Source organism: Cupressus sempervirens, chromosome 2 (genome assembly GCF_028749045.1).
Source record: "Cupressus sempervirens isolate cs-2001-9-10 chromosome 2, ASM2874904v1, whole genome shotgun sequence".
NCBI lineage: Eukaryota > Viridiplantae > Streptophyta > Pinopsida > Cupressales > Cupressaceae > Cupressus > Cupressus sempervirens.
The window spans coordinates 639,857,311-639,880,452 of NC_143119.1; the positions used below are offsets into that span (position 1 = coordinate 639,857,311).

The 23,142-nt window shown below is 33.9% G+C and overlaps 1 protein-coding gene across 1 annotated transcript in view; it reads left to right on the forward strand.

Annotated features, from left to right (window-relative positions):
- Positions 1–7,476: 7,476 nt before the first annotated feature.
- The window catches only part of LOC149574996 (uncharacterized), a 33,617-nt gene continuing 17,951 nt past the window's right edge, over positions 7,477–23,142 (forward strand). The window contains exons 1-4 of the mRNA XM_089815985.1: positions 7,477–7,620; positions 8,802–8,809; positions 9,064–9,144; positions 9,931–10,049. Of these exons, the coding sequence (XP_089672111.1) occupies positions 7,477–7,620; positions 8,802–8,809; positions 9,064–9,144; positions 9,931–10,049 (352 nt within the window). The remainder of the gene's footprint in view (positions 7,621–8,801; positions 8,810–9,063; positions 9,145–9,930; positions 10,050–23,142) is intronic.

Below are 23,142 nucleotides of genomic sequence, written 5' to 3' on the forward strand. Positions count from 1 at the left end.
CAACTTGACTTCTTATTCATATTTGTACATGAATTCTATGGTTTTAATTTGTTCTCTCAGAAACATTAAATTTATCATCTGTTAGGACACCTTTTGAAGTCTAAGAACTACCATGGAAATATTTCAATGAATTGACCTCAAGGACATTAAGAAAACACACTTGTAATTTGCAGAAATGATGTCCTTGCCATCACTCTTCTTTGGGTGAATTAAATTAGTTAAATTAAGTTTCTGTTTTAAATCCTACAATCACTAGGTTTCCTTAAATCAGCAAAGAGTGGTTGTCTTATTCCATATGCATTTATAGTCATTTGTCAAAGAAATTAGACACTTTTTTCCTTAAGGGGTATTTAACATGCTTTCCTTTTGGACTCGATTCTTCAATTATGATTAACCCAGGGTCATATTACTTTCTAATCCAACTCATAATTACACGGGAAATAATACACTGAATTGCTCCTTTGTGTTTGAAATAATGTGGATGAAAGATTATTTTATTATGATCTAACAGGAAAATACCATGGAAAGAAGAGTGGTCTATGGGTTCCAGATAGTTTTGATTCGTATCCAAACAGAAAATTATTAAACATAAATTATTAAAGTGGAATAGAGAACACTTTATATTTTAAACAAAAGTCAATATAGAAGAAGAAATAGAGAAATTAAACAATGAAGTTATTCAAGAACGAATGAATCATCATAGATTTCTGAAAGAGAAAGACACCCTTAATAAGTATGAAGATATATGACAAGCATGCCAACAAACATACCAAAGATTTAATAAAAGAACAAAATAAGATGCTTACAAGTAAATTCGTAGCACTGAAAATTGAAATTGTACTGAAATGAATTCATCTAAACAAACTACCTCGATCAAATGAATTCTCAACATATTTTTTTTTGCACAAATGTTGCCACATATTAATTAGAAAGGCAGATGGTTGGAGCATTGTGAAATGTAATAAACGCAAAAATATTCCTAAGATAAATAAGCAATATTTTAACCACCCTTATCCCAAAAAAGGAAAATGTTAAATGTTTAAATGATTAGAAATTAATATCTCTCCATGATACACTTTATAAAGTTATGGTTAAAGCCATGGCTAACAAATTAAAGAGAATTTCACAAAACAAATAGTGTTGTGATAGGAAAGTTAATGTTTTATAGCGCAACAATGATATAAGAGGTAGTCTACTTAATCCAAAATGATAAAAAATAAGTATGATAATTAAGTTGGATATCATAAAAGCATATGATAAAGTCATCTAAAGATTCATGTGCAAATGTTTAGAAGCATTTGAATTTAGTAAACAATTGATTAATCTAATTACTATATCTTACGATAAGAGTCAATTTTGGCGAATGGATCCCTAGAGTGTCTTTTTTTTGTTGAAAAATCTAGACTGTCAAGACAAAGGGATCTAATTTCTCCTTTTATCATCATAATAAGGGTAGAAGCATGTCTTAAAGCTATAAGTAAAGCTAAGGGAAAATGAGTAAATTAAAAGAAAAAAGATTACTAATGGAATTCTAGCCATTACCTATCGATAATTTGAGGATGATACTATGATGTTTGGTTTTGGAGAAAAGTAGGAAAAAGGACAATTCAAGCATATCCTAAATGTGTATATGAAGGCATCAAGAAAAATGGCAAGCCATTAAAATTAAGATTTTCTTCTTTCATACAAATTCTAGAATAGAATTAGGAATCCTTCATGTATTAGGATTTAGAATTAGAAAATTACCATGCAAATATTTGGGATTGCCATTAGATAAGGACATTAGATCAACCAAAATATGGGACCCTATCAATGAAAAGATGGAGAAAAAAAAAGAAGGTAAGGTGGTTTTATAGTCCACGACACTATGCCATAGTTTTTGGGTTTACATATGGTGACAGTGATATGGGACTACCTCATACTCTTTTTCGAGAGGCGCTTGGCGCTACAAACGAGGCGTACATACCCTACCCTCCAGTGGGATTTGAACTTGTGACCTCTCTTTCAAGAGTACAAGTTCTCCACCACTAGGCCAACTCAAGTTGTACAGGCCAACTCAGGTTGAGAAAAATAGAATCATAGAGGAGTAACTGACTCATGGTAGGAAGATCCACCATTTTAAAAACAATACTATCCTTTATACCCATTTATCAAATGTTTTGTATTTCCCTTTCACCAAGACAAAATGTTGAATAAAAAAAGAAAACGAGAACATTCTATTGGAAAGGAATGGTAGAAGATAAGAAGTTAAGCTTTGGTAGCCTACGAAAACATATGCAAGCCAAAAACAAGTAGGGGGTGTAGGCTTGAGAAACAAATTATGGAAAAATAAATCCTTAGGGGCTAAATTAATGTGGAAAATGTTTAGGGAATCCCATTTAAAATGGACATAAATACCACAACACAAATACTTGAATGGGACTAATCCATGTGGAATTCTAAGAACCCAAATCCACCAAAAGGATTGAGGATGTGGAATTCTATGATTAAATGCACATATTTCATCACATAATAACCTATACAAAATATAGAAGATGTAAACACAACCCTTTTTTAAATCTATACAAAAAAATCATAGACTACCAAGTGAATGACATCTAACACTTAGTTGTCGATTTACAAGATATAGTCCTTCATGATATGTTTCAACATTTACACAAAATGTATGTCATGGCTTAAGTTATTGTAAGATCAGCACCTTCTAATAGCCTTTGCAAATACAAGTGATAATCATTTGGAAGTCATCCCTTCCTCATGATGTACACAGGGGGCAAACCCATACACACATAAGTCACCACGGATACTATCATGTGGTGTTGTCATAACATCCACCATGAATCATATCAAAGTATAAGGTTTTTGCTTCAAACTTATTTCTTATAGAGAAGAATGTATTACAAGGGATTTCACTTGGAACTTTTCTTCACAAAGAAACACTAACTTTTTGATCTCCTTGTCAAGGTTATTTCCAATAAGGTGTCAAAAATCCCTTTGAATTTGAAACATATCCTCTATTTTCTGCCTCTTTTTGTCCAAGGTTGCCTCTAATGGATTGTCATGCTCCCTGGTTCAACAAGTATCCATCTATTTAGGAATGTTATAGTATAGATATCCTTGGTTCACACCAAACTTCATCCCATGAATCATAGTCCCTTTAACTGCTATAATTTTATGATTACTAGAGAAACCATCTCAACATATGATACTCCTTCTGAACCAATATGACCAAGATTCTTAGAAGCAAACTGAAACATATCTTCTATCTACTCCATCTTTGATGGATGCACCAATTTCCCTCTTGTTATAGAAAGGTACTCATATTTGGTAGCATGCCTATTGCACCATTCTTTTTTTTTTTTTTTGTAAGAACATCGTCAAAGATAAGGGAAAAGGTCAAGGCAAATAGCTCTTATAGTAGGTATAGATAAGAGATAGAATACACTGAGTAGATAGATGTAATACTCAAAGCTAATGAACACATATCTGAACATCCTTGATACAAGTTGCTTTAATGAAGGTCCATATCCATCAACTCAGAAAATGCCTTCATAGATTGTTTGAAAGACATCTCTTTTGAATCATCTCCTCACTAAGGATGGTTCAAATCAGAACTCCAATAATGTCTCTTCACTGACATCTCCCCTCTGAAGATGGTTCAAGTGGGATTGGAACATTGGTTATTATTTCCCCTACAATGTAAATTCTTAGTTACTTTACAAGTTTCAAGGTTGTTTATCCTCTTTAACATGTGTCTTAGTCAAACATTGGTTGACCAAGATCTCAACAATACTGTGGTGATTGCTCTTTGCTTTTCATGAGGCCTTCTGCCAATCACAATTGTATCAATAGATTTGCATCGATTTTTGCTCATGTTCTTTGTAAGTCATCGTATAGAGAGAACTATAAATGCGTTCATATGTTTCTAGAGCATGGTAGATGCACTTCAACAAGCTAAATAATGCTCTTTCAAGATTGTACAAATGCATATACTAAAAGCACTTATCACAATCCAAACCATGAATGTGAAATCTAATTTCTAATATTGAGTTGAACATATCCATCATGAATTTTATCAAGCTTTCATAGTGAGTATGAGTTTAATTTATCAAATTTTCATAGTGAGTATGAGTTTCAACTCCCAACCATCTTCAAGAAGATTTGATGCATCTTTAAGAAGATTTAATGCCAAGAAATAAATGTTGCGATCTTTTCTTTCTTTCACCCACCTTTTTAAAGGAATATAGAGACATCTTGCATTTGTAGTATAACTTAAAGAATTTATACAACAACATCCATTATTTCTCATGATACACTACTACATAATATGATATTTTTAGACATTTATTTAGGACAACATTAATATGTTGTGTTAAATTTTCAACTTTTTATTAGTTTCTGCCACAGGTAGGAATACTAATGGAACCCTCAGGTGCAGAAAGTAATTCCTTTTAACCAATAGGATCTTAGAATTATTCTATCCTTAATCTTTTTAATATAGTTAGTTATTTTCATCTATTTTTTAATTTAGAAAAAAAAACTATTTATCTAAACTTTTATTGGCTCCTAGGAATAAAAGCAATGAGAAAAATTGATTTTTTGGCCCAAAATTAGACATAAATTAAGAACCGTCTTTGTTTGCTTTTTCATTAAATTTGCATTAAATGCAACAGCTTGGCTTGTCCTTACATCTCAAACATTCTCTAATTTTTTTTTAACTAGTCTTTGTTGACTGCCATAGCGACTGCCATGCTTTCATTACATATTCTATTCCAATGTTCTCTTTCTGAAGTCATCAATATTATAGGTATTTATGATCAAATTAAGATTTTCAAATTATATTCTATTAAGGCCTACATTTTAGAAATACTGTTTCCAGAAGTTTTTGACCAAAGATTTCTAAATTTAAAGGTTTTATTGCACAGGTTTGGCGATGTAGTGGCTTTAAATGGAAACAAAGAAGTTATTTTCCTCTTTATAGTGTTAAGAGTTTCGTGACACCATTGCTATTTGTAGTTTCTTATTGAAGAAAATTTCTCATTTGTTAGTTAGTTTGTTAATAAGTGCTTTCTCCACCTACCATCCTTATTTTCCTCTACTCTAGTAAAAACTATTTCGAAGAACCCCAACAACAACGATTGGTACAATTGTTTGTATTGTTTTAAAAAAAATGTTGGCTTGCATTCTTCTTCTTCCATCACTCACAATTTATGGTTTTGTTAGATAATTTGATATTATTCTAAATTTATCCCCTCCACCATATTCATGGATACAATTCCATAATTTTTTACCCCAATTTTAGTTTTTCTCTATAAAAAATATTGAAAAGAAAATGACTCTAATAGTTGAAATTTTATTTCATTTCTATCTAGTTACATATTTTCTTAGCATTATTTTGACTTTATTCATTTCACCACATTCATGCACACAATTGAACTTGCTCCAATTTCTTATGGCATATATGCAAGAAAATATAAGCTTCACATTGCTAAAAAAAAGTAGTAAAGGTTTTTGAATTCAGGTGTTCACTTTTGTGTTTCTCAAGTAGAGAAAATTGTGGATTGCTTTGCAATAAACCAGTGAATAGAATCATTGCACACAAACAAATTACGAACAACAAAATCTCCAAACCACTACAAAATGTGCCAAGGAAATGCAAATTTGGACTTAGCAACTCAGATAAGAAGAATTGCAAAATAGGAGACCATCCATGATGTATTTACAAGCTACAATAGTGGTTTAGTAAAAAATAAATATAATCATAATAAAGTGTACATATTCACAATGTGTATATACTAAAAAAAAAAAAAACATATGCACATGCCCTAGCCTATAGCCCTCTTTCTCTTCACTTCCTTGAATTCTATTCTACTCTCCCTTAGTTTTTTCTCAGATTTTTTCCCAAATCACAACCCTTTTAAAGCTACCAGATGACTTATTTTCATGTTCATCAATCTCAGGCCTCAATAATTAAGACTCCTTGCCTTAGGTTTTTCTCAGATCTTTTCCCACTAGGAAACCTCTTCAAAATTATCGAATTAGTTGTGTACATTATCATCTACCTTAGATGCCTCAATAACAGTGGCTTCAGATAATTTGTTGCTTGACATTGGAACATGCCTTGCTTCTCTTTATTTGCAAGCCTATAACAACCACCAATTATTATTTCAAAAGCTTTGCCTGTGAAATGTGCACTACTTCACAATAATTCTCAATCGAAAAAATTCACAATGGTTATGCATGTTTGTAGATGACAGTTGTTTTAGGATGTCTATACTTGGCATTCATGCACAATTTTCCCAACAACAAAATTGTCATCTGCCATTTTTCCTACCATGTATGTGTTTGTTCCCATTTTATTCCTTTTACAAAATTAATTATTATTATTATTATTTTTTGATAGGTAAACGACCGAAGCCAAGGTTATTTATTATTAAGATTAATTATTATTATCATGTGTTAATTGTGAGTAGATTTGAAACCAAGACCTCCCCGATGAGAGGCTCGCTATTTACCGATGCGTTGTAAGCTCTTGCCTAAAATTATTTATTATTATTTACATAGAAAAATGTGTTGTTTGTATTTGCCAGTATCATAAATAAAGTGACTAGCCTAAGCATAGGCATAACAGTAGATTTTAAAATGACTATTTTTATTTATTTTATTTACTGCAACATATGTCATTTTAATGTTGTTAACATTTGTAAAATAAAATTTAAATATGCAGACATGTGAAATAAATAAGATTGAACTTTTTCTTCGAGCAACATTAGAGTTAGATTACAGTTTTAAAAGAATGCATAGGCGAAAGAATGGAACATATTAGAATATATAAATGGCTATTTAATCTTTTATTTTTATCGTGCCTGACTTTCAGTTTTATTCTAATTTTTCCAAAAAAAACTTCTAAAATAATTCCAATCAAGTTAAAATTGGAAATATGAGATTTGTGAGTCTGTGGGATTATGAAGGCAAACCTCCACTCTTTATAGAAATTTATTATTAATGTCATGGAAATATTATTTTAAGATTATTTTATTTTTTATTGTTTTTATTTATTTTAATTTAATTTCGAAAGGAAAAAGTATAATTTCATCATGTTCTTAAAATTCTCACTTAAAAATAATTAAATTTAATTCTTAATTTTAACTTGATTTCTGTAATTTTTAGATTTTATTCTAATTGATGTAAAAGACTTTAACAAGAATGTAAAAAGTGAACATCCTTAGGTGGTAAGAAGGTGAGTCTAATCTATTTGATGCAATTGGTCTTCACAAATTAAAAGTTGTCCATAGTATTCAAAATTATATTCTTACTTCACTATTAAATATACAACTTGACTAAAATGGTACTCCAAAACCGACCAAATTATAGGCATGAAGCCCCTTGTTTTAAATACCTTAAATAAAATTAGAACTTTCTTAATTGTGAGAAACTAAAAATTTAGAAAAATGAAAGGAAACATTCACGCATTTTCACATGCATTTCAGCAAGGGTCGAAGCGGGAAGAAAGTTTTTGCTCCAGTTTCTGATTTGAAAATTGTTATTCAACCATTCTGTTTTCTCACTTTGCAGCGGTTCATCTACAGAGTTTTGAGCTCTGAACTTTGCACGGACATTGAGGTATGTTAAAATTACTAAGAACTGTTATCAAAATAATTTTCACGCTTCATTGAATGAGGGATTTGAATCCTTAACAAATGGGAAATCTTAGGATAGTTTTAAAAATGACATTTCTTAACCCCATTTATTTCGTCCATTGATTGTTTTTTTAAGCATAAGTTATAATTTCAATAGCTCAAACTTACATTTCATATCATTGGTAGAGTTATGTTGTCTGATTGCAAGTGTGCCCTAAAAAATAAACCATAGCCTTGGTAGGAGAAAGTAGAAGTGGCAGACCCATTACAGTCTTAATTTGTATTCACCCAGCCCAGAGATTTCCCTAGACGGCAAGGACCAGACAAGCAGTCGCCTATCATCTATCATTGCGAAAATAGAGGCAAGGGTGGCTTTCTAGTTGGCACTCAGCCGACGGGTCACGCATTAACGTATAGAACTAGCAACTAGACTCTTTGTCATTCCTCTGCATTAGAATATTTTTGCACAACCCTACTGCAATGCTTCTATGATCCAAACAGGGGAAACCAATGATAAAATCCTCAAACTGAAATTGTTTAGTGAGCAGATAGCACTAATAGGATAGGAACCTGTGCCCTTGGATGAATCTCTCTGAGGCCATCCATCTGATGGCCTCTTATGTTTGCGTAAGGCTTAGGGTGAGAAGGGGCAGTGTATGTGTTGGGGATTCAAGCAAAGAAGTTGTGAAGGTGGAAAGAGGGGAAATTGGAATTGATTGGGGACGCGATCAGGCGACCCTCAATAGTTACCCCAAAATGGTGTATTCCCAAAAGAGGGTTTAGATGGGTGAGAAGGATTGCTGCTCTATCTGTCTTGCGGACTATGTGGATGCGGATGTGGTGAGGGTTATGCCTAATTACACCCACTTATTTATGAGTGGCTCCGTAGGCACCCCACGTGTCATGTTTGTAGAGCAACTTCTCCTCTAACTACTCCCCTCTCCTAGCTTATTCCTCTCGCCAGGAATGACTCATTGCGCCATCATTGATTTCTATACATGGAATGAATGAATGCATGTATACCTCTAATTAATTATATACATATATGATTTTGCATTGTATTCCAGTGGGACATCCCACTTAAATTAGCCTAGGGCTAATAAATAGGCTGAAAATCATTGATATTCTGTTAATAATAAATTATTAGGCTTCTGGTGTTTACAGTGCAAGGAGTGAGTTCTTAATTCTATATTTTCATCTGTTTTTTTTCCAATAGATAACACACAATATATGGCTATCTATTGTTATATGGACAGTTAGAAGGCGTCAAGATCTTAGTGAATTTCTATGGCTATGCATGGTTTACTTAAAATGCCTATTTGTTTTTATTTTCATTCATATTTTTTTGATTAAAATAGACAATGAAGCCGACACACTTCACCATCTGATATGCTTTGCGTCAGTTGCAGGAGGAAGCAGGATGAAGGTCAAAATTCTCCGTATCCTTTATTACAATAGGGAAAGTTGTTTGTTCTCCAGCAGTACTGAAAAACTTTTCATTTCACTGGTATTGTATATGTGCGATGTGTATCCTATAAAATTTTCTTAACTCATCGACTTGTGGCAATTTTGCCTTGGACCTCAATGATCAGAGTACTGTCTCTCTCTCTCTCTCTCTCTAATGTGTTCACTCACACTCACATGCATTCGTAGTTATATATGCACATGAAGAAATGCCACCAAAAATGTTTAATATCTTTTTGTTAATATTGGTCTCTTACGATGTTTATGATTTCATGCAATAATTGGGAGACAAGGGCATTTTGTGTCATTTGGAATCTATCGTGCAAAGTGGCCAAGTTCGGGATTAGCAGTTGGCTGTCTTTTGTAAATTTTTTGATCCAAAGTTTTTCATTTACAGCAGCCTTTGGGTAGTGGTCATGAGTTAAATCACTATAGGGTGCCAAGTTTTAGTGAAGCTTCGTCTTCTAAAGTATTTGAGCATATTTTACTTTTCATATATATGGTTCTATTCTTAACAAGCAAAATCAGATAAATGCAAATAGTTAGATTATAACTAATGGCGGATCTTTAAAAAAATAAATAACCATAATATAAATAATTTGGTTTTCATGTGCAATTCTAAGAGCAATCACATCAATTTTAAGTTTTTCTTTTGACTACTGTTCTTTCAAAACAATAAAAAATCAGTATAAAGTTAAAATTATGTGGGTCAAATGGATAGATGGTGGGATTGATCATTTTAAAAATTTGTTAGCTAGTAGGTAGGAAAATTTAGCAATGAGACAGAGCCTGATAACGAAAGTCAGAATGACTTATGTTATAATTGCAGGTGGCATGCTGTAGCTTCTTGGACATGGGATGCAAAAGATGAACTATGTGCAATTTGTAAACTACCTTTTGATGGTTGTTGCACTGAATGCAAGTATCCTGGTGATGACTGTCCTTTAGGTCAGTTGCTTTATCCTGTTCATATTACAGTCCTTTAGTTAAGAGCTTTTAGATTATGATTTTAGAACTTCGTATGATGTTGTCCTCAATGTTCATTTCTTTGGAATGATGTTCTACTTAATATGCATTCCTTTTTTAATACATATTCCTATTAGCATTATTTAGAATACATTGAGTTCTTTGTGACAGTAGAATTCTTGGTGCGTAGAGTTCATCAAGCAAGTTGTTTTATTATTATTTATGTCTGTCCTTTTGAAAAATCCCTTAGTTACTGACTTGTGAAACAAATCCAATTTGGGTGTTGGAGTTGAGGAAAGCCAACTCCGAAGACGCCCAAGATCACCTGCATGCGAGAACCTGTCAAAGAGAAGCCATGAAGAGGAAGAGCATGGAGCAAGGGAAAAACCCTAAACGGACATGAGAGACAATATGTGCAAACACAAGAAGAAAATGTATTTACAATATGCACAATGCTTTATGTGATACAATGAGAGAGAGCCCGCTTATAAAGAGCTCATGGAAGCTTGTAGAACAAGCTTGGAAGGTGCTAGGAGATAAGTGTGACAACTAGAAGGGAACAAACTCCCATGTTGTCAACAACTAACCACTACATGCATTAAATACTAAATATTAAATAAATGCATTAACCTAAGTAAGCTTAAGTAAATAGAATAAATAATTAATAATTAATTATTTACTCTAACATTGGGCACGTGAATTGGATCTGTGGATTCGTGATTTTTTTTCCAATTATGATTCGTATATATATAATATATGTATACACTAAAAAATGAGAGAAATGTAGCAATTTTAGAACTAAATCATTTCATAGTACGAATCTATGATTCTGGTATGAATCTATGGATCAAAGCCATTATGATTATAAGAAAATAATCAGAAAAAAATAATCTGGAAGAATCCAGGCATGAATCCAGATCTTGCCTCTAGGGCATGAATCCAGTAACTATGAAAAATCTTAATGATAATAATGCACTTTTTAGGTACTTGTTGATATTTTATATACTCATATTGAGATTTGACAACATGCATAAGGCTACTGATGAGAAACTTAAGTTGCCAAATCTGGTTGTAGCTAACTGAAGAACTAGTGTTAAATCTTCATCTAGTCTATTTCTTGTGGTACTCTAGACTGGTTTGTTAATTGTCTGGGAGCTATGCTTCGTTTTATTACAGACAAAATATGTTGTTTTATCAAGAGCTTCTTTCCTTGATATATTAGTGACCTTGTTTTATTTCTTTTGGATCAAGGTTGTTTTGAAGTGATAATAAATTACTTAAAGGAAGTCAGAAAGTACAAAATAAGAAGCTGCTCAGAAAGATCTTCAGAGCCCAGTCAACAGGAACAATATTTCAGATTACAATCACATAACAGTGGACAGAGAAAAATACCCTTATATGTCCATACTAGATTACAAATAGTACCAAATGAAGGATAAACTACTTTATCACTTCCTGATAGAACATTAGATAATTCTGGCGAGGAAGCAAAAATACTGTCAAAAATAGTAAACTGTTGGCACTGCATTAGCAGTCATAGAAGCATCAAAAGGGGAAGCCATATCAGAAAAGCCTCAAGCCAAGCTTTCACTGTGGGAGTACATTCCATTCCACCCCAGAGATGACTCAGCAGTGATATGCCCTCATTAGATCTCACAATCCCAGGTAAGAAGTATTCTTCCATAATAGAAGAAGGATGAACCACTGTATCACTGTCTGATGCAACATTAGATAATTCCTGTGAGGAAGTAAACTACTGTCATAAAGAGTAGACTTTTGGGACTGCATTAGCCGCAATAGATGAACCAACAAGAGGAAGGCTTATCATAAGAGCCTCAAACGAAGCTGTCACTGTGGGAGACTGGAAGTCCATTCCGTTCCACCCCCAAAGTGGCCCAATAGTTGATATGTCCTAATTAGATCTCACAATTTCAGGTAAGAAGTCTTCATTAACCGGTTCGGATTCTGGTTCGTATGCGGGTTTGACATTCGCTCAAATTGTTTTTGGTTTGGTTCATTTTGGGTTCATTTGTACAAGATTTTTTTTTTTTAAAGAAAAATTATATGTATGTAAACATATGCTGCAGCAGATACGTTTATACACCACTATGCTCATATTATAGCAATTTAGCAACATACACCACCATATATATTCACAATTTAGTTCGAATAGCATGACAAAATGTCAAAATACACCACTATATCAATGTTTCAATTCAGAAGTAGTAATGCCAACATTACTAATCAGTAATTAGTAATCGGTAATCACTATCAGTCATGTGATCAAAAATCATCAAAGAATTCCTCATCATTAGGAAGTTGCAGATTAGAAGCACAATTAGTGCCACTAGCATCAGTAGTCTCAGCTGTAGCCTCAAGATCAGCTTCAGCATCACTATGTATCTCATCATTATGTTCACCATCATCAATTGTTAGTGCATCAAAGTGGGCTTCCAACTCTGTAGACTCTGATTCAACATCCCATTGTTTTGCCTCCCCTTTTTTGTAGGTATTCTCTTTGTGAGTTGTGAGCCTCAAGTTGGAATGCACAAAGACCAAGTTATTTGCCTTCTCGGAGTTTAATTGGTTGTGTTTTATTGAGTGGATAAAGTAGTAGGTGCTCCAATTCCTCTTAGATGATGATGAACTAGCAACCTATCAAGATTTGCAAATTTGAAATTATAGAGTGAAGAGTTTTGAATATTTATGAACAAGAAATTACATATTAGAATCTTAAGATTAAAGAACATACTTGTGATAAAATTTTGATGGCAATGAGTTGCAAGAGCTGGTACTTTTGTCCATGGAAGTACCACCATTTATGAGCATTAACATTGTTCTTGTTTTCAAGAGCATCAAGACCATAATCATTGGTGCTCGCAAAACTCATAAATTCAAACATCACTACTGATCGTAGGTGTTGAGGATATTAGCCTCATAGGACATTAAAAGCAAATATAAAATGCATTATTCTTTCTGTGTAGGACTGATTGCAATACTTCTCTCTCTCTCTCACACACACACACACACACACACACACACACACACATATGTATATTATTACCAAATTAATTAAGTCAGTTTTTGATCATCTTAGAATATTGTCCATCTTTATGTGAGACGATTTTGTTTCATTTATAATATCAATTCTAAATCGCTTCTTTTCCTTTTGATCAGGCATTAAATAAAATTAAAAATGGTTAATTGTAAACAAAATGAAATGCTAACATGTAGAGAAAGATGAAGTTGTACATTACTAAAATCAAAATCATTGAGGTTTTGAAAATGTTGAGTAGAGGAAGATCATTTGTTGAAGAATCACGTTGAGCAGTGCAAAAGAAGATAGGGTGAGAAAGAAGACTCCAACTCCAAGCAAACGTCCATGGAAAACACAAAACAAACGCACAGGAAGATGTGGATGCGTTTTTTGTTTCACAAATGCCGCTGAGAGAGAACAAACATCGTCGATTGTGGATGCATTTTTTGTTTGACAAAATAATAATGGTCTTTATGTTTTAGATTTACCATTTAACAATATCAATATGTCATTAAAATAATGTTATAACATTTTCGTTGAAAGTCAACCAAATTGAAATCCAGCCAAATTTGCATGAAATTCGTTCAAAACCATTCAACATTCCTCCCAGGTTTGCAGGTGCTTTTTAAAATTCTCTCAAATTGGTCAAAAAGTCGACTAGGGTCTCGTTGGACGAATTTTCATCAAATATGTTAGAGAAATAGTGATTTGGATTTGAATTTGAACCGACTTCGACTTTCCATTGAATTGACTATTGATTTGCATGTTTCCTAAACGAATACGATAACTTAGGATGCTTATATAGAATCTTCACATTGAAAGTTTAATGTAGGAAAATGACCCACACCACAAGAACAAAAATATCTCTATTAGCAAGAATAAGTAGGTTAAGGATATTGAGTGCATTTCCAAGATGGACTTATAAATTTCTTGCATTGCTAACAAGTTTTGTTTGATGAAGAAAGCAACATTATTTAATGTCTAAATCTTGCAAAAAATTGATTTTCCACATATTACGATATTCATACAGTAATATTTCTAAATCTTAGCATGTAAAAGTTTTTATCATGAATGTTTCAGAGCATATTCTGTAGTTCATTACTACAATTAGTTGTAGTCATATCCAAAAATATTAGTATACCGGTGTCAACATCCTCATTGAAGGTGTTAAATTTGATGCTTTTTTTTGTTCATGTTCACAAACAACTTGATTGCATACAACAAAGTTGAGAAATTTGATTTGAAGACATTTCAACATCAAACGCCATATGATTTGAGTTGTATAAAGGAAGGTGTTCAAATTTTTGTTGATAGATGCATTAAATAAAATTAAAAATGGTTAATTGTAAACAAAATGAAATGCTAACGTGTAGAGAAAGATGAAGTTGTACATTACTAAAATCAAAATCATTGAGGCTTGAAAACGTTGAGGAACCTGGAAGATTAAAAGGTTGAGCAGAGGAAGATCATTTGTTGAAGAATCACGTTGAGCAGTGCAAAAGAAGATAGGGTGAGAAAGAAGACTCCAACTCCAAGCAAACGTCCATGGAAAACACAAAACAAACGCACAGGAAGATGCGGATGCGTTTTTTGTTTCACAAATGCTGTTGAGAGAGAACAAACACCATCAATTGTGGATGCATTTTTTGTTTGACAAAATAACAATGGTCTTTATGTTTTAGATTTACCATTTAACAATATCAATATATCATTAAAATAATGTTATAACATTTCCGTTGAAAGTCAACCGAATTGAAATTCAGCCAAATTTGCATGAAATTCGTTCAAAACCATTCAACATTCCTCCCAGGTTTGCAGGTGCTTTTTAAAATTCTCTCAAATTGGTCAAAAAGTCAACTAGGGTCTTGTTGGACGAATTTTCATCAAATATGTTAGAGAAATAGTGATTTGGATTTGAATTTGAACCGACTTCGACTTTCCATTGAATTGACTATTGATTTGCATGTTCCCTAAACGAATACAGTAACTTAGGATGCTTATATAGAATCTTCACATTGAAAGTTTAATGTAGGAAAATGACCCACACCACAAGAACAAAAATATCTCTATTAGCAAGAATAAGTAGGTTAAGGATATTGAGTGCATTTCCAAGACGGACCTATAAATTTCTTGCATTGCTAACAAGTTTTCTTTGATGAAGAAAGCAACATTGTTTAATGTCTAAATCTTGCAAAAAATTGATTTTCCACATATTACGATATTCATACAGTAATATTTCTAAATCTTAGCATGTAAAAGTTTTTATCATGTATGTTTCAGAGCATACTCCGTAGTTCATCACTACAATTAGTTGTAGCCATATCCAAAAATATTAGCATACCGGTGTCAGCATCCTTGTTGAAGGTGTTAAAATGTGATGCTTTTTTTTGTTCATGTTCACAAACAACTTGATTGCATACAACAAAGTTGAGAAATTTGATTTGAAGACATTTCAACATCAAATGCCATATGATTTGAGTTGTATAAAGGAAGGTGTTCAAATTTTTATTGATAGATGCTATAGGGTAAAAATTGCTATTGGAAAATTTGTTGATGACCTCACAACAACACGGGATCTCCAAGGATAGTAATTTTTTTCAATGTTATATGCTTGTTATGGTTCCAAGAAATCTTGCAATTTCTTAAGTCTTCATGGGAAGATGGGTGGCAAGAGTTTTGTCATTCCAATTGTAAAACCCAATGCTACAAAACCCAGACTCGGAAAGCTGATTTTTGAATAGACAATTACCATTACATTGTATCAAAGCAAGTTATTGGGGCCTCTAAAAGTTAAACAATTTTTTTAAAACAAAATGTGGCCTCTTACCTGATTTTTTTCCAAATTTTTTGATTGTTTTTGATGAATAAATGTCTCAACAATTTTGAGGGGTTTTTTGGGAAAGCATTTTGGGTTTCTATTGCACATCACAACCTGGGTTTTTGTATTTTTTGTGTGGCAGTGTCTAAAAGTTTTCATGGAGGGTTTCATTTTGTAGACTTGTCGTTTTTATGCAGATTCGCAACCTCATAGTTGTGTTGACCATTTTCATAGTTGTGGCTGCTTGGTTTTCTATCCACATGTCTCTCTCACAGCCCACATTTTTTCTGCTACTTATGTCCGCGTTTGTGTCTTTTTTCATTTGGTATTCAAGTTATGGTTTTTGATGGCTTGCATTTTGAGCCTTGACATGTGCAAAGCTTATGGCGTTTTGTTTTCAATGTCTCTAAAGACTTGCACAACCTCTCTAATGGACATCTTTTTTTCTTTGGCTTTGTTTCCTACAATGGAAGGGTTTCTTAGTGTTGGATTTTACGGTTTAGACGGTGGAATTTTATTTTTTATGTTTTTTGCAGCCTCTTTTGGTATTAATATTTTCCAATGCAAATGTTCTCAGTTTTTTTGCTGCTAAGGTTTTGACAAGCTTTGTCGAGGTTGTTCTTCTACAGTGGCTAGGATCATTTTGTACAAGGGTAAGAGGGTTTGCTAAAGTTTTTCGACAAAAAATCACGACTGATGTTTTAGTGTGTCTAGGTTTTTATAAATTTTGCCCCTCTAAAAGTTGTGTTTGGTTTTTTCAAATTTCTCCTTAAAAATCTTTTATGGGTTTTGATCGATTTTCCTCGTCAAAAATGGTATTTGGTTTTTTGGATTTTCTCCTTGAGAATTGTTTCGAGGTTTTTTGATATTTTTCGAAAAATACCATGATTGGTGTTGTTGGTTTCAAGGTTTTCCTCTTCAAAATTGTATTTATCTTTTTGAATTTTCTCCTTAAGAATTGTTTTGAGGTTTTTAAAAATATTTTTCTAAAAATACCGTGATTGGTGTTGTTGGTTTTAGGGTTTTTTGATTTTTTTGCAAAAAAAAAAACATTGGAGGGTTTGCTTGGTTTTTTCCTAATAAACCAGGAAGAAATTCATAGGTGATCCTATCAATAAATCAAAGGTATTGTAAGCTCTATTTTGTTATTGAATATATAATTACCATTACATTACTGCAGACATAATGTCACAGAGTTTCTAAAGAGACAAGGACAGCCTTTTATGCATTTGTGACTAGGAGACGGCCTTTTATGTCTCTGTCTTCTTCTTACGTTTGTTTCTTTTGACTTTTACATACGATCATAAAGTAATTGCCTATATGATCTTTGTTTAGTAACACAAAGAAAATTGCAAAAAAATTGGACGCCTTTTGATGTTTGATAGCTTTAGTCTGATAAACCTATATATAATTATATACGATATGTAATTTATATATATTTGTGTGTGTGTGTTCTTTATATTGAGACATGAGGTCATTGTTATATGAGAAAATTACACACACACATATGAGATTAAATTTGTTATTATTATTGATTATCTGATGTGTGTGTGTGTGTGAGATTAAATTTGTTATAATTATTGATTATCTGATTGATGAATAGACATGTCCCATGAAGGGACATGTCTATTCATGGCCTGTTCTCTATATATATAAATCTAAGAGGATGTTGCATTTGGAACAAACATACCTTGAATAGACAGTGTTGTTACATTTGCAACATCGATCTCTGGAATTTAACATGGTATCGGAGCCAAATCACAAATGTAAACAAGTATTTGAATAATGGAAGCTTGCAAACATGGTGTGAAATTAGGTCAAAACATAGAGGAGGATGGTGACAAATTTGGAACAATATGTAAACACACATGTAAAACATGGAGGGAATTATATACTGAGTAGATAGAATCGGAACAATGGAAGAACATAATGAAGTCCTAGTCATAAAAATGATGATCAGCCATCATCTTTTATCAAACACTGCCCTTCCCTTCTCAGCGTATGTTGACTTAATAGATTGATGGGTATATTGTGGCAAAAATCAGGAGTGATTCAACAATAGTTATTCATCATGGGGCAGAGAGATCATGTGCTAAGGAGAAGTAACATAGCTGATACTAAATGCTCATAGCCTACAGATATTATTAGATAAGAGAACAATAACTATAGTTTTTATTGACAAATATGGAATTTTGAAACTTATGTTTTTGAGTTGCCAACGAAGTCAAATTACCAATTATAAGTGTCAGGCCATACTAGTAATATCATTTCCATTCTAAAACCACCATTATCGACATGTGATCAAACCATAATATTACCTTATTGTCACGAGGGAAAGAAGAAAGGCAAAGTAACCTACATTTCAATCAATGCCAAGTAATAGGACAAATCTTGAATGGGAAGGAGATATTATCCATCATATAGATTGACCTATGATTAAAAATTTATAGTTTAGGATCATTGTATAGATCAAACTTAGAAAGAGATATGGGCATTGACAGTAGGAAGACAACAACCAAATCTGCTCTTAAAATTTCATGGAAAGGAAGTTACACGAGTTTGCAGAGGTCCTTAACTGGCAGTGGCAAAATTCCCCACATATAAGTTATGGGTTGAAACATATTGTTACCCTGAGATCAACTTGTATCAAAGGCTAAGAAGTAAGAAGATTAAATGTTTATACTTGAACGCCTGAGGAAGATATTAAGATGACCCACGAGAAAGATGTGGATAGCCATTAGTTATAAAGATTAGTTAATAAAACATCTCATTGAAAAGTTCGAAGTCAATCTTGAATGCCGAACGCATAAGCATCAAACTTGTACATAAAGGTAAATATACAAAGGCATAATACATCATAAATACTTCTTTCGTACTTCTTTTTAATGTCAATAGTATACTATAATTCCATATAATGTACATGCGATTATATATACATATACACCTTATGTCGTTATGTATATGACAAATATGTAAGTATATTTAATAACGTAATATATATATATATATATATATATATATATATATATATATATATATATATATATATATATATATATATATGTTGGTAAACAGATTGCTCTTTTATTCAACTCTTTGAATGCCCAATATTCGTGAACAATAACTGGTTACAGCAGTTGGGAAATTGTAATTGAGTGATTGACTTCCCTTTGAATTCGTAGGTACAACTCCCTTGAGTTTGCGGTTTGCAATGAATTTTGTTTGTTCCTAATTGTAAATGGGGTTTGTTCTTGACCATAGAACAGAAGAGGTAAACCGAGTTAGCCCTAAATAGGAACTAACTCAGGCAAAGACTCAGGTGTTAATGCTAATCAAATCTGTGAACTAACACATCTTATGAACCCGCAAAATTTGACAATATAGTAATGAATTCTATCTATGAATCAGCAATTTAACAGAACGCGTCTAACTCTAATATGCAAGGGACTAACTTAAAGAATAATGCAAGACAAAATCTCTTTTAACCTTTAATAACATTATTATTATCCTCAGTCTGCTGCATTGAACAGGGGAACAAAGCTCTGTTTATTCCTTAACTCAATTCAGCTGAAAGAGATATCTTAAACTATCACAAACAATGGAATAGTAAATAATTGATATAAAACACATTCAACTTGTCTTTGCAACATGAAGTATTTCACACAAAAAATTAGTTGACCTTTCATTAATCTTTTAGTTAGGTACATATAGGATTCCGAGATGACCGTTACAAAATGGAACTTAAACTAGTTCATCTCCTCAAAAATGACAAATGGTAAGGAGCCAGTTATCAGTTACAATTGCTCATCAAAATACAAAAGGGTGGGAGAGATGTCACTTCGCCTTCTTTCCCTTTTTCGACTTCGCCTTGTAGGCTTTGGTGGCAACAATGATCAGAATAAGATCTTCTTGTCGATGAACATGAACATTAGTGTATCTCAAGAGCCACTTGGAGTGTTCTTGGGCCAGGTCTTTGATAGCATTCAACCATTCTTGTGTTTCCTCCATCACCACGTGTACACACCTATTGAGCCGTTGGAGATCCGACATTGTTCTGATGATTAGTAGATTTCTTTGTCACATTATCCAGATAATTAGATAAATTCTTTTGCATGACAACAACTCCTACTATTCCTTTCCCTTGTCCATTGGTTTGGGAGTCAGTGTGTAGGCCTATTAGCAATTCATAGTTTCTATCCTATTCCTCTTTAACTTTGCTCTTTGTTTCTTTAATCCTTCTTCTGCCACTAAAATTATTTCAGCTTTGAATTGCATACTTTGTTACCATTCAAATAAAGGCTCATCTCCCTTGGGCAGAATCTTCGTCTCCATTGCTTCCTTAACCTTCATTTGGATGACCATTTTCAATAAGGAGATGCAATCCTCTGTCTTGGCCTTTTCTATTGACAAGGTAGCTCGGTTAGCCGAGATGTTATCTTTCTCCGTTTTGAGCCTCAACACTACATTATCGAGTAGCTCTATGACTGCAAGTCCTTCAGACTTAAGTTTTTCGCTCCACTCCCTGCCAATTTGCCCGAATTGGTTGTGTTCTTGTAGTTGGGAGATGATAGCCTGAATGTCTACCACTGGTGGGTGACACTCTCGAAATACTTGCTAGTGGGGTAATTAGTTGCTTGATGAAGCAGTTAAGTTTGTGGATCTCCGCCTTCATTCTGACTTTGGCCAGTTTGAGATCTTCGAGTTGTCCGTCTATCACTTCATTTGTTGATTTCCATAGACCCACTCTAGTGTCGTGTCTAACTTCTCCGAGGTCCAGAGACTGCAATGTGAAGTCATCTGTAGTTAGGTATTCAATTCTCCCCTCCTTGGTGGGCTTAGCAATCTCCATAGTTAAGTGTCCTGTATCAAGCTCTTGATTGAGAATTGACAAAGTCTTTTGCTTCTCAACTTTACTCAATGCCAACCCAGAATGGATAGCTAGAGATAAAGTTTCTTTGTTTGGGGCTCCCTCATCTTTTCTTTTCCTCTTTCTGTTTAAGGTATTCCCAAGCCATGATTCAGTGCTGATTACCTTGGATGCAGTCCCTAGTGTATCTACACTGAACATTTTCCTCCTAATAGGAGTCAATGCCTTTGAAGCTGAAGAGAGGATTCTTTGGAGCTGAGGAAATGAGTTTTGGAGCTTAGGACACTTTCTCCGCTTCAAATGCTTTCTCTACTCCAGATTTTTCCTTTGCTGCTTCATCTGACTCTGTAGATTCACTTTCACTTCTCCCTCCATCTCCAAGGTCAACCACTTGTATTTGGGGCGTGCTTGGTAGGAGTAATGTGGCGCTTATGGATGGAATTGTACTGTTGTGGGGTGAGAGAGCCACTGTGACTGTAGTGTCCTTCAATTCTTCCGCCTTCTTCTCATACTCTGTCTTCGTTCCGATCACTGGCATTGAACCATCTTGACTAGTTTTATCAAGTGATATGTTCTTGTCAGGAAGTTTATCACCTCCTTCGGCTGGCTAAGTGGGTCCTTGAGTGAGAGGTAGGATTGTACTTAAAGCACCACTTTGAGAAGATGAAGTTGCTGCCACATTTGGGGAGGACTGGGCGGGCGTGCCTTTGCTCCTACTTCGCCCTGCCGTGGTCCACTTTATCCACTTTCTAGTTCTCTTGTAGATTCTAGCCATCATCATATCTAGATCCTCCACAACATCTTCAAAAGGTTCCGAACTTATGGGAGTGTTCCTTAGCTTGGTCAAATAAGTATTGCTATACATATTTTGACCATTGTCTTCAACTCCATCTATATCAATGTTTACCTTATACATCTTCACTTGGTTGACTGTCAACCTTGCAAAGGCTCAATCACGGCTCTTGAGCTCATCTTTGCAATTGACCCAATAATCTTCAATGGTAGTGATGTGTTTTACCACACTTCCAATCTATAGGACATCTTTGACATACCTATTCAGGTCGAGCATAAGCCTCAAGACTTCATACACGTCCAACTTATATTTCTTTCGAACACCTTCATCATGTTTTTGGCATTGGACTGAGTGTCGTAGCTGAAGGCTCCAACTTTCATGGGGAATTTGTATCCTTTCTTCTTCAGGGTTTCGCTCAGTATGTTCACTTGCAGAGCTTGCCGTATAATCTCGATCAACACAATCATGTCACTTGGATACCTTGGTAGTTTCAAGGGAAATCCATCAAATGCTATGAGACACAAATAAGAAAATGATGAGAATTGAATAAAGTAACATCCAAACTGACTGATGGTGGCCATGGCTTTTGGGTTGAATCTCCTTTCCAGGCATCCTTGGAGTTCCCTGCAAATCCTCATGGTAAAGGCATCATTCACCTTAACATAATCTGCATAATATTCTGTAATTGGAGACATGGATAAAACTCATAAGACTTAACATCATTAGGGAAATTCTCTAATTTTGGAAGGCTGGACCAAAATTGCAATGAGGCCAGCATGTAAATCAAGAAGGAAGACATGTAGAATGTATTGTAAAACTTGGCCGCCTGGAGAGCATTTGACAGAATTTTGCTTACCACTTGCGCCCAATCAATGTACTGGGTATTTGAGCATATGACTTGAAACAGAAAGAAATATTGCTCAACGAAATTTAAGGCTTTTACCTCTCCTTTCAACCTATGCTGGAGAACCAAAATATCAATGATTTTTGGCTTAAGGTTGGTTCCGAACAAAGTTTTGGGAACTTTGCTCTTATTACTCCGTGGCTTCTAGAACCATGTCCTCATGATTTCCTTCCTCCAGATCATCTTCTTTGTTGAGAATTCTTAGACGGTTCCACAAAAGGTTAAGTGGGAGAACTCTTGCTCTGGCACATGAAGGTAGTTCACCACTGTTTGCCTATGATTGAGATTAAATCGTATCATCAGGTAGAACGATTTGCCTGGTTTCTAGGTTGTAGTGATGAATGCATTCATAAATCAGCTCTGGGGCTTGGACTGCAACGAGAAAACCAATGACCTTGACTAAACTGCATCATCGAAGTTTCTTAGTAATGGGGCGAATTCGTTTAGATTGCACCCTCCTTTAGAAATCTTCCATGTCATAGAAGCGGAGGGATGTGTCCGTGAAATTCTACAATTGGGACTTGATCCCAATCAAACCATCGGAACCCATGAACTTGGTTGCCACGAGTTTGTGAATAAGATTTTGAATTGAAAGATTGAATGAGACAACAAATGCAATAGTCACAGACTTTTCAAAAGCTACGCGTATTGATAGA